Raw genomic sequence first — 12,668 nt, forward strand, 5'->3', positions numbered from 1 at the left:
TGGTAAAGTCTATTGATCCCTATTCAGAATGATTCTAGTGCATAAAATAAAATCCATAGATTACAAAGGAGAAAGAAGATTAGTGAAAATAATAGTTTACTTATTTCCACCTAAATTCACACACCCTCTAAAATCTATTCATGGGAAGGCAATTTGGCTGTCTGTGAAGCTGAAGTTAAGAACATGCACTTTCCCTCTTATTTTATGTTTTGAATTCTTATCTACAATTCCCCTAATTCTGGCCCTCTAGTATTCTAAAGAGAAGATGGGCTCTATAAATCATAGTACCTGCCTCCCAAAGGTTGTGAGAACCAAATGAGATGATAATTATAAAAAGCTTAGTACAGTGCCTCACACATACTGGGTACCATATAAACATGAATTATCATTATTATTATTGTTACTTATAGCCTTTAGGTATTTTTAAAGAGATGATACTCCTTATTAATCATAGCAGTTACCTCACAGGGTTATTGTAAGAATCAAATGAGTTAACTGAAATAAAGCTTTGTAAACCAACAAAAAACCTTTCCTCTACCACCTGTTTCAAATTCTCCTTAGACCACTTCATGATCCTTAACTTGTATCCATAATATTAATACTTATTAACACACATTTATGACTTTACAATTTACAAACTACTTTCTTCATAAAATACCTGTGAGGAGGGGCAACTAGATGGCACAGTATATAAACAGGATAACGTGAGTTTAAATCCAACCTCAAAAAATTAGCATACTAGCTGTATGACCCTGGGCAAGTCATTTAGCACCAATTACCTGACCAAAAAAAAAAAATCTTTAAGGAAATAGTGAAAATATTATACCCCCATTTTACAGATAAGGAAACTGAGTGAAATCAGCAAGTTCTGTAGCACTAAATATCTAAGGCTGAATATGATCCTATATTTCCTGATTTCCCAGTCCAGAAGTCTTTCCAATATTCCACACTGCATTATTCCTCAGTATTGTTAATAAGAAACAATTAAAGTAATGCTTCCAGGTCTTTAAAGGTAGAATCAGTCACAAGCAGTAACAGTCAGTAGTGCTTTCCCTGGGAACAAGAGTGGGATTGGCCACAGGGAGACATGAGGTGATTGGGTTTCAATCCAGCTGGAACTGCTGTTGTTTGAAAAGGCCCAAATTCCCAAGACCTAGAATCTAATCACTTCAGTACTGGTGATATACAAACTGCCAGCAGAACTCCTTAGTAACATGGCTATTGGTTTTCTCTAAAGAGAATTGACCTTTATAAGAAATAGCCTTCTTTGGGGACCTAACTTCACTTTGCTGATGACCTACTTTCACTTAGGTGATTCAGTCCTAAAAACTTTCTCCAAGAAACTAATCTCATTTATACATTTATGGTCTCATGAAATTTTTATTGCACAACATTTTCTCCTTTAGGTCTTTGTGCTATGGACAGGCCCTGGCATACTTACAGGGAGTGGCTTGGCTGAATCCCTTCCCCCCCTCCCCACACCAAAGGAAACTCAGAAAGTTTTTATTTACCAAGAACTTGCATAAAATTTAACCCTTAGAAATAAGAGGTTTTATTTTTGCTTTTTGCTTATATGAAGGTGGAAAGCTAGAAAAATACACAGAACTGTAGAAATAAAGACCCAGGAATGGCAAAATAGGAAATCTTGGTTGAATTTTCAGACATTTTTCCTCCTCCTTGAATTCCACTCCTATCTGGCAGACAAGGGCCCTGCCCACATTCTTCATTTCAAATCCTTTCCAAGATTTTATTCATTTCCTTATCCATTCTTTTCTCTGTCTCATATCTCTAAATTTATTTAATAATTTCCCAACCAATGACTCTCTGACACCTATAACATACATAATGAACTTATCTTTCCCATTATTACCTCATAAAAGGATAACTTAGGTGCCTCCTACATAAAACTTTTCATTATTAGTACTTCATATATCAGTACTTCTTCCTTGAAATTACATTGTATCACTTTTATGTTTACTTTGTCCTTAATCACTTCTAGATCTTTTATATCTCCCCCCCCCCAGAATGTAACCTCATAGAGGACAAGAAGTTTGTTTTGTTTGTATCTCAATCATGCCTTGTATCATGTTGTATCATGTATCATACTTTGCCTTTGACTAAATTGCTTTGAAGTGGTCACCCACTCCATGACCTCTTTATCCATTGTTACACTTTTGGTCAGCTCTAATAGCTGGGAAGCTTTTCCTAATATCAATTAAGTCTAAACTTCATTCTCTGTAACCTCCACACATTCCGTAAGAATTCATTATCTAAGCTACAAGCATACACACACACACACACACACACACACACACACACACACACACACACGACAGGGGATACAACTTTTACAGTTTTCTTCTGTGGGAAAATGCATACCAGATTCTTCCATTACAGTAATTAGATTCCCAAGTCAGGCTAGGAAAACTTATTTCATTCACAATTCCCACCCCTGAAATACGAACTGTTTACTATTTAATACACAATTACAAAATGACTATATTACAAAATAGCTTCTATATTCCAACTTGGGAAGCCAGTAATATATTTTCACTGCTGAAACAGTATCGACAAGATCTATATAGCTCTAAATCAGCTGTCACTCCAAAGTTTAAAAAAAAAAAAAGCCTCCAGCAAAGACAAGGAAAAAAGGGATCTGAAGGTAAGAGTTGAGAGGGCTGGAGGCTCTCAGCACTATTTAGTTTTGTATAGCTCTTAATTTTTTGTTTCCTTCTGAACTTCCAGAATTTCACATGCTGCCTTCTCTTTCCAGTTCTATTATGACTTCTCTGATGATTCTTCCCTGACTCCTTTTGGAACAAAATATAGTCTCAAATTTCTTTGCTTTCTTGTCCCCAAAGTAAGTAAACGTCCCTTCTAAGTTTTTCAAAGAGTTTTTACTGCCAATAGTAATGGAGGAGTTCTAAAGTGGGAAAACAGCAAACTCATACTCCTCACTCTTCCACTGGCCTCTTTCTCTATCTCTCCCCTTCCAACTTTTTTCCCCTGAGGCAATTGGGGTTAAGTGATTTACCTTAGTTTTCTCATCTGCAAAAGGAAGAAGCTGGACTAGATGACCTCTGAGGTCCTATCTAGCTATGCATCTATGATCCTATAAACTTATGACATATAAAATGTTGATACTGTTTTACATTATGACCTATCTCATAGAATTGTGTAAGGTAAGCTTAATAAACTTGAAAGTTTTGTAGATGAGTAAATTATTAGATGGCAAAAGAAGAAATGAATAATACTAGAAAGGTTATGGAATAGTAGGCACATTAAAATGCTTTTTGGTGGAATTGTGAATTGGGTCAAACACTCAGGAAAACTATTCAGAACTATGCTAAGAAGGTGGTTATAATGTCCATACCCTTTATTCAGGACATCACATTGTTAGGCACATGAAGGTATTCAAAGACAAAAAGAAAGGTTCCACATGTACCCCAGTATTCACAGCAATACTCTTTGCAATAACATAGAACCAGCAACAATGTATAGTCAATCCTCCATCACTTAAATCCAATTCACTTGAGTGTCATGGCATCACTTTCTGATGTCATATTTTCAAGAACAAAGGATAAACAACAATAACAACAACAAAAACAAATCATAGTTTAAAATGCTAGATAAATGAATGGAATAGAATGTTATAATTAACAAAAAGAAATTATGAATATGAAGAATTCAAAGAAGTATTGGGAATTTTCAATGAATTAATGTTGAGCTAAATAAGCAGAATTAGGGTAAGTAAATAGATGATAGATATAGGTGCACAGCTGGATAGACGAATGGAAATATATAGAGTTGATATATATATATATATATATATATATATAGATAGATAGATAGATAGATAGATAGATGGATAGATAGATAGATATTTATATCTATAAAGTAAAAAAATGTTAATGGAAAAAAGAATATGAAAATGAATACTGGGCAATTATAATGTCCAGGCTTGTCCTTGAAGAAAAGACCTAGAGATGCAACTTATTTATTTATTTATTTATTTTGCAGACATGGTGGACTATGGATTAATGAAAATTCTGTGCACTGTTAGATTTAATTAATGTGTTATTTTTGCTGAACTGCTTTCTCAGATATATCCCCTATTCTCTTTACCCTTCTACCTGTCCTATCTCCTATAGACTTTTTAAATTTAAATAAAAATTTGTTTATATTGGATGGCTCTCTAGATGTGGGGGGAAGAGGGATATATTTGGAAAAGCAATTGATATAACATTTTAAAATACTGTATAATTTTAAGAAGTGAGTTATTACTATATTTTTATATAAAGGATAAATTTAGGCAAACAAAACAAGGACTTGTCTATATATGAAATTGGAATATTTTAAAAAGCAAACAAATAATTTCTTAACATAAATTTGCTTTTTTTATATTTATCTCCATTGACTTTGACCAAATAGAATCAGTTATCTGCACATTGAGATTATGCTTAAAATAGAAATCTCTCAAGCATAATAAATGTCTACTCTTTACTCCATCTATTTTTATCATGTCTATACTGCTCAAAATCATTTTGGGAAGGGGAGGTGTGTCTCAATCTACTTCTCATATCCATGTTTATATCTCATGTCCATGAGTAATTATTTCTCCACTTAAGTTAAAATGCTTATCTCTACAAGGTTTTGTCCTTAACCTCCTATTTCTGCATTCAACTTCTGCATTCTCACCTTGCATTTATTCCACTTTTCTAGAATTTGATTATTTTAGTCTAAGCTCAACAAATTCTAGGAATTTTGTCAAGCAGGGGGGATGAAGAAGCCCTAAGCCCTATCTTATAACTTGATCCAGTGTTACCACCAATTACCTATGCTCAAGCCAAATCACAGTGTGTTTCTGGGCATTCTTAACATAAAGTATGAAAGCTGGACTTGACTTTAAAACTTATTTCTACCTACAATATTATATCATTTTTGAAAAGGGATGAGATTTCAGAACAACATGATAAAGATTCTGGCTGAATGCTATAGACTTAGAACTTCAAAATTAGCAAAGCACTATGGTGGTCAACTATGTCAATTATTTATTTTTAAAAATTTCAACCATTTATTTTCTATTTTATTTCAATTATTTATTTAAATTTTAATATTGAAATAATTTGGTCAAAAAATTACAGAAAAAAAAACTTTATTACTATTCTTTAGCTCGTGAGATTTTTTTGGGGGGGGGGAGTGAGGCAGTTGGGAGTGGTGACTTACCCATGGTCACACAGCTAATAAATGTTAGGTGTCTGAAGCCATATTTGAATTCAGATCCTCTTGAATTCAAGGCCTCATCTAGCTGCCCCAAGCTTTTCAGATTTCTTATGAGGTTTTCACCAGAGAAAAGTTGGTTGAAAACCTGTGACAAGGATGCAAGTTTATTTTTTTCAAGTCATTTAAAAGACTCTAAGATTTATTTTTCCTGTGATATTTTAAATTAGGAAATGCAGAAAAGAAACAGTTACTTTTCACTAATAAAAACCTTTCAGTATTAGTAAATATAACTTCATGCTGGTTTTAAGACACTGTATCCTAACCCCTTTCCTTCTAAACCAAGAGTTTTAATGGATTAAATGTTTTATTTCCTACTCCTTAAAGCAGAAGTTTCTAACCTAGGGTACACAAAGATAGATATAAGGGAGTTCGCTTATATAGCAAAAAAATAAAAAAAATAAAATAAAATGCATCTTTTCTTTTAATATGCTTTAAATGAAATTTAGCATTTTCTTCAATTGTGAATGTAACCAACAAAACACTATTCTGAGAAGTCTAAGCTTCATTAGACTACCAAAGCAGTCCACAAAACAAAAAGCTTAATAATACCTACTTTGCATGATTTCCATTTCTAATATCCAATCTCAGTTGGATTAATTGTGAAGCGCTCTTCCCCTCCCTCATATCTGCCATCATTTTTCTTTGATATTCATTCTTTCCTTCAATACAGAATCCTATATTGAAGAGGGAAGAAAGGGAGAAGAAAGGAGAGAAGGAGGGAGGTAGAGGAGAGAGAGACCGAGGAAGAGAGGGAGGAAGGTGAGAGAGGAAAGGGGAAAGAAAGGAGGAGAAGAGGGGGGAAGGAGAGAGAAGGAGAAAGAGGGAAAGAGAGAGAAAAAGGGAGAGGGATAGGAGAACAAAAATTACAACAAATGAATAACAGAGGATATTGTGCCTGGCCTGGAGTCAAAAAGACTCATCTTCCTGAGTTCAAATCTGACTTCAGAAATTCATTATTTATGTGACATCGTTTACAAACATGTTCAGCTTCACCTTGATCCTTAAATATTTACTCTACTCTGCCATCTCCAAACCAAACCTATTATTTTACATGTCTTTTCTCTTAGAGACAAACTCCTAGGAAGAGTTTTCAAATGCCTCAAGTTCCTCATCTACAACTCACTTCCTAATCCTTTTTTAAAACAATTTGATTGTTATTCATCGAAAAATTTATCTTTCTAAAATGTTCAAAGATCTTTTAAAGTAATACATTTAATGACCTTTTCTCCTTCATTCTATGTGACCACTATGAACATTTTGAAACTAACAATCACCACCTTTCTTCTTTTGGGCATCTTTTTTCTTGGTTTTCATGAAATTCTTCTTCCTCAGGCTCCTTTGCTAAATTATAATTCCTTTTCTATCCATTAAATATAGTGATATATCAAGATTCTATCCTGGACTCTCTTTTCTTTCCTCTACCATTTCTACCTTGGTGATCTCATCAGCTGCCATGGGTTTAAGTATCAGTTTAAACCTCAATAGATTTAGCCAAAATCTGCTTCTGGAATTCCAATCCTATATCATCACTTGCCTATTAGATGTCTCTTATGTTAAGTCTCACAGATATCTGATGTTTAGCATGGCCAAATTAAGCCTTCTCTACTCTTTTCCATTTTTGTTCATTGCACCACTATCCTTTTGGTCATAGATTTACAATCTTGGAGTCATCTTGATTCTTTTCTTTTTCTTTGATCAATTGTCAAGTTTTGTCAGTTCTCTCAATCACATTTTTCATATCAATCCCTTTGTTTCTATCCACACCAAAAGGCTTCATGACCTCTCATCTGCATTATTAAAATAGCCTCATGCTTTCTATATATAGACTTTCCTCTATCCAATTCATCTTCCACATAGCTACCAAAGTGATATTTCTAAAATACAAAATTAATATGCCCCTCCTCATTCACTAAATTCTAATAGTTCCTTATTGCCTTTAGGATCAACTATAAGTTTCTCTGTTATTTAAAATCCTTCACAATAATATTCCAACCTCTCTTTCTGACTGATTTTATATTACTGCTACCATTCTACTTATCCATTCTACGTTTCAGTTGACCTGGCTTGCATTCTATTTTCTTCTTCAATGCCTTTGCAGAGAATATTCCAAATGCTTCCCATTCCTTATGCTGTCTTCTTGGAATGCCTAGCTCCTTTTAACTTTCATCTTGAGGTTCTTCCTCTTACTGGGAGGCAGTAAAGTATGATATTCCTTTCATGATATCCCTAGATGTTAGTATCTTCTCACTCCAACAATTACATTTCATCTATTTTGATTTGCTTTGTACATCCTGTTTCCTCCTTGAAGGGTAGCAACTATTTCATGCCCTGTACATAGAAGGTATTTAATAAATGCTTGCTGAATTGAACTGAACACTTTGAATGCTGATTAATTCAGTACTTCTACATGACACCCATTTCAAGGTATATTTTAGGAGCTTAAATTTATTTAACTTAGGGAGCATATTGGGATAACTTTCAAGTCTGAAAACTTAGGCTACATTCAATACTACAAGTAAAACACATATTTTAAAAGCAACATATTGCTATAACCACCCTAACCAAATTTACTCTTCTTACTGAAGACCCCTTTTTTTTCACTTTGAAACCAAATTAGGGCTAAGGATTTAATTCAATAGAATTTTAAATTTTCTTAAATTACATAATAAATTGCTCTGTAAGAAATGACCAGCAGGAGGAATAGAGAGAGTCTTGGAGAGACTTAAATCAACTGTTGCTGAGTGAAATGAGCAGAACCAGAAGATCACTATACACTTCAACAACAGTACTGTATGAGGATGTATTCTGATGGAAGTGGAAATCTTCAACATAAAGAAGATCCAACTCACTTCCAGTTGATCAATGATGGACAGAAATAACTATACCCAGAGAAGGAACACTGGGAAGCGAATGTAAATTGTTAGCACTACTATCTATCTACCCAGGTTACTTATACCTTCGGAAGCTAATAATTAATGTGCAACAAGAAAATGGTATTTACACACATATATTGTATCTAGGTTATATTGTAACACATGTAAAATGTATGGGATTACCTGCCATCGGGGGGAGGGAGTGGAGGGAGGGAGGGGATAATTTGGAAAAATGAATAAAAAAATTACATAATAAATATGCTAGACTTAACTAGAAGCATATCATTGTACTTCACTTGAAGATAACATTAGAAACTACAAACCTATTTCACAGAGGTTCAAAACTCTCCATTGATGAGCTATGACACTATTTTCTGGTCTAGAGACAAAGTATAAAGCATATTAAAACCTCCAAAGATCATAAGGTTTAGAGCTATAAGAGGCCTTAGTGATAACTTAAATTTAACTCCTTCCTTCAAAGATGAGAACACTGGAGTACAAATGTACAATTTCAGTGATGTGTCTCATAGGCATACATTCAATAGGTGATAACATCAAATTTCCAATCCAAGTTTTTTTAATTGCAAACTTGATACTATTTCAACTTAAATAAAATTGGTCAGACATTTTCCCTGAATGCTCCAACTACTGCCTTACAAGGCTATCCTGCACCAGCCTATATCAGTCTCCTTCCACTGCTGTCCTTAATCTTGTTCATGTTAGTATTAACATATTAAATTGATGTTTATCAAGACCTCTTTCAGGAATTTAACTCAGGAAGTATGAAACACTGGGTAGACATTTATTCTTGAGTTGGATTTTGAACCAAAGATGGAGACTAAGAATCATAAAGCTGATCATTCTGCTCACAATGTCATGTTACTAAAGTAGCAGACACAGGCAAAAGTAAAATTATATTCATCATATACACAAGTATGGAACAAATCTGCCTGTTAAACCATACACAAGACTGTGAGGATGAATATGTTCTTCATATTGTAGGAAATTATTGGTCTACTTTGCTTTGTTTCCTAAAAGTGATGATGTGTGATATGTTTCCTAAAATACCTATTTTCCTTGTTGAACAATGTTTAGCTAGCAGAGGGCCAGAAGATCAGGTCCATAGAGTGACCTTAAAAAATGCTTGAATTGAATTTAAAACAAGTAACAAGGAATGGATGTAATTACTCAATAAATATGACCATGCAAGGTGGAGAGAGAAATAGATGATGAGATGAGTGAGGAATGTTAAATAAAAATTTGGACTTTTTTTTCTTTTTTTTTTCTTTTCAAGGAAGATATAAACCTGTCTAAGTGAGAAAGAGAAGAATGTGAAAAGAGGTCACTGATTCTAGAAAAGGAAAAAAGTTTATGAGAGTGACCATAATGTCAAAATCTCTTCAGAGGTAGAAAGGGATAGGACCTTAAACAAGGCAAGAGGTTTATACTTTTTTGAAGATGAATATGCCAGTCTTTTCCCATAAATCAAAGAGAAGATGAAAGAGGGAAGAGATCTTTATTTCTATATAATGATGAAAAGCAATTTATCTCCTTATTATTATTTCTTTCACAGATTTGAAACATCACCTTGTCCTCTCCAGACTAAAGCATTCAAATCAGTTAAAAAAATCTCTTCAGTATCTGTAACTTTCCAAGTTATTTCCCTTTCTTACAGACCCCCATCAAAATTAGTCCCATCTTCCATACTTTAATTTTACATGGATTCCTCCAAACAGTCATCACTAGGTTCACTTTCAGGTGTTTATGAACTGGGCTCAAATTCAAAACTGTTTCCTTCAGCTTTATAGTATCTTATTACTGAGGTTGGTAACTGGTAGTTTAGTTGAGTGTCCATTCTTAGATTTAAATCTGAGCTAAACTTGACTTGGGATGCTTTAATGGTGGCATAATAAAGTAGAATACCAAATGCTCCAGATCCAGCTCAAATCCACAAAACAGAAACTGAAGCACCCAGATCCAGGTTATGCAAACTCCAAAGAGGAGGGGTGAGAAGAAAAGCTCAAATCAAGTAAACCTATCAACCTGCAGAAAATAAGGTCATGTCTGGAATTCATTCTTTTATTTGTCATTCTCAGGACATGATGCAACATAAAGTTACCCAATTTTTGTTTGCACTTTTTTTTTTCTTTTCCAGTCTATGATAAACTAAAGTTCTCCAACCCATAAAATGCCATTTTTAAAAAGAGAGAAATTCCCCACTCCAAAGATATGTTAACTATAAATTTAAGTGACACATTATGGTCAAAGGTGACCCCACCCACATCTGCAAGAGTCAAAGCTCATAAAAGATTGTGTTGGAGGGGAGGGAGGGAGAGGAGAAAAAGGCTGTGCCAGGGTCACATTTTCACTCTCCTTCGAGATATTTCATATTCACCTGGTTTAGAAGCTGCCAAACATCCTAAACCTAAACAGGGAGCCTTTCCTCACCACAAACTGTGTGTGTGTAACAGAGAGAGGAGGGAAGGAGGGAGAGGTAGAGAGGGGGAGAGAGGGGGAGAAGAGGGGGAGAGGAGGAAAAGGGGAGAGAGAGAGGGGGAGAGGGGGAGAGGGAGAAAAGGGGAGAGAGAGAGAGGGAGAGAGAGGGAAAGAGGGAGAGAGAGGGGGGAAGAGGAGGAGAGGAGGAGAGGGGGAGAGGTGGAGAGGGAGAAAAGCGGAGGGAGGGAGGGGGAGAGGGGGAAAAGGAGGAGAGGGGGAAAAGGGGGAGAAGGATAGATATTGTGGGAAGGCCCCTAAAAAACCCATACTCCCAATCTTTTGCCTTCCTTAGAACCTCTCCTTTCAGTCCCCAAGTGGGAGCCTGGAGGTGCAACCCTTCAGGGTCACTTACTTACAGGGATAACTACACCTTTTCCCAGCCAACAAAATGGCAGGTTAGCAACAGGCGAGGCTGACAGCGCCTCGCTTCGCCCTAGCTCAGCCGCCCTTCCCTGCACTGCCCTTCTACAAGAGCTCGAGCTCCTCCATCCCCAACCAAAGGGGAGCAACCCCTTCCCCCTCCAAGATGCCGACCTTTCCCCATTTTGGATCTTTCCCCTTGCTCTAGTCTTAAGCAACAGGCAGCGAGTACCCAAATACGAAAATCAGGAGGCCAGGTAGCCAACGTAACAGGTGCTAGGGCAAGTGGACCAGGCCACGCTGGGTGAGCTCCACCAGAGTGGCTGCAGCGCAGAGTAGGGGAGAGGTTGGGGGTGGAGAAAAAGGGAAAAGCAAAGGTATTTGGGGAAAGGAAAGAGAAGGTGGAGAGCAAACAGAGGAAGAGAACACAAGGGGTTACACAATCTGGCATGGACAGAAGAATGTTCCTTCGTTGATTCCCTCGAGACCCTGGTCACTTGTTCCTCACCTTCACCTCCCCCCTCCCCCGCTCGTTTTTTTAAACCCTCTTCCAGACACCTCCTTTCGCCCTCCACTTACAATCTCCAAACAGACGAAGGCTCCCGAGTAGGTCCGGAGGATATCAGGTCCCACCGGCAGGGTGACCCTGGGCGCCGGGAAAGAGACAGCGGGATTGGGGGTCGTTGGCATAGGCACTCCGCCGGCCGACATGCTGCTGCTGTTACTGTTGCTGCTACTCCAGCTACTGCTGCTGCCCCTGCTGGGTGTGCAAAGGCTGCGCTACGCCCGCCTCCACGGCTGCCAGTGCTGCCACCGCTCAGGCTGGCGCAGGGATTGCTGCTCTCAGCGCGCAGTGCCCGGCGCGCCGGGAAGAGAAAGCAAGGGAAGGGAAAGGAAAGGGAATGGGGAGACGCTGCTGAATAGCACAGGCGCTACCCTTCAGGCAGGCGGGGGCGGCTCGCGCCCAGTCACGTGGGCCCAGGTGAGCCCCGATCCCCAGGGGCGGTCTTCTCGAGTCACGTGTTCCCAGGGTTGGCACAGGTGCCACGGCTTAGGCCCTCCCGATGCACAACCTTCCATTGGCTGTTCCTCCTTTCCACCCGCTTTTCTCCTCCGTGGGTCTTGGGCATTCAATAATCAACTCTGGAGTACCAAGACTTTCATCTTCCTCCCACAAGGGATGAAGAGGAGGTCCCCTGAATCTATTGTTTGTTTCTTCTACCTTCCACCCCCTTTCCACTTCTTTTTTCTTAACCTTTTGACCCACTTTTAGTCGTTAGATGGAGAACAAGAGACTCACTACCTGTCAAGGTGACCTAGGAAGTGAAATGACAAGCTACTTCCAAAAGACTGTATTATTTTTAGGAGATGGTGGGAAGAAGTTAAGTGCATTTTCTAATTTTAACTTTTTTTTTTTTTTTTTTTTTTTTTTAGTAGAATCACAGCTTCTTTCTTGTAGTAAGAAAAATTATTTTTCAGTGATAGTCATACATATTTCCCATGTAGATCCTTTGTTTTTAAAGATGGTGCTTTAAAATGGGTTCACCCCTAATTCCCCATTGTTTATGCTTTAATATCCATTCCTTTCAGTCATGTCATACTCCTCATGACAACATTTGGAGTTTTCTTAGTAAAGAAACTTGAATGGTTTGCAAT

The 12,668-nt window shown here is 37.1% G+C and overlaps 1 protein-coding gene across 1 annotated transcript in view; it reads right to left on the minus strand.

The window, feature by feature from the left end:
• Positions 1 to 11,979, minus strand: part of MAL2 (mal, T cell differentiation protein 2) — a 30,125-nt gene extending 18,146 nt beyond the window's left edge. The window contains exon 1 of the mRNA XM_074266557.1: positions 11,592 to 11,979. Coding sequence (XP_074122658.1) covers positions 11,592 to 11,723 — 132 coding nt within the window. The 5' untranslated portion in view covers positions 11,724 to 11,979. The remainder of the gene's footprint in view (positions 1 to 11,591) is intronic.
• Between the last annotated feature and the right edge of the window lie 689 nt (positions 11,980 to 12,668).

Source organism: Sminthopsis crassicaudata, chromosome 1, assembly GCF_048593235.1.
Source record: "Sminthopsis crassicaudata isolate SCR6 chromosome 1, ASM4859323v1, whole genome shotgun sequence".
NCBI lineage: Eukaryota > Metazoa > Chordata > Mammalia > Dasyuromorphia > Dasyuridae > Sminthopsis > Sminthopsis crassicaudata.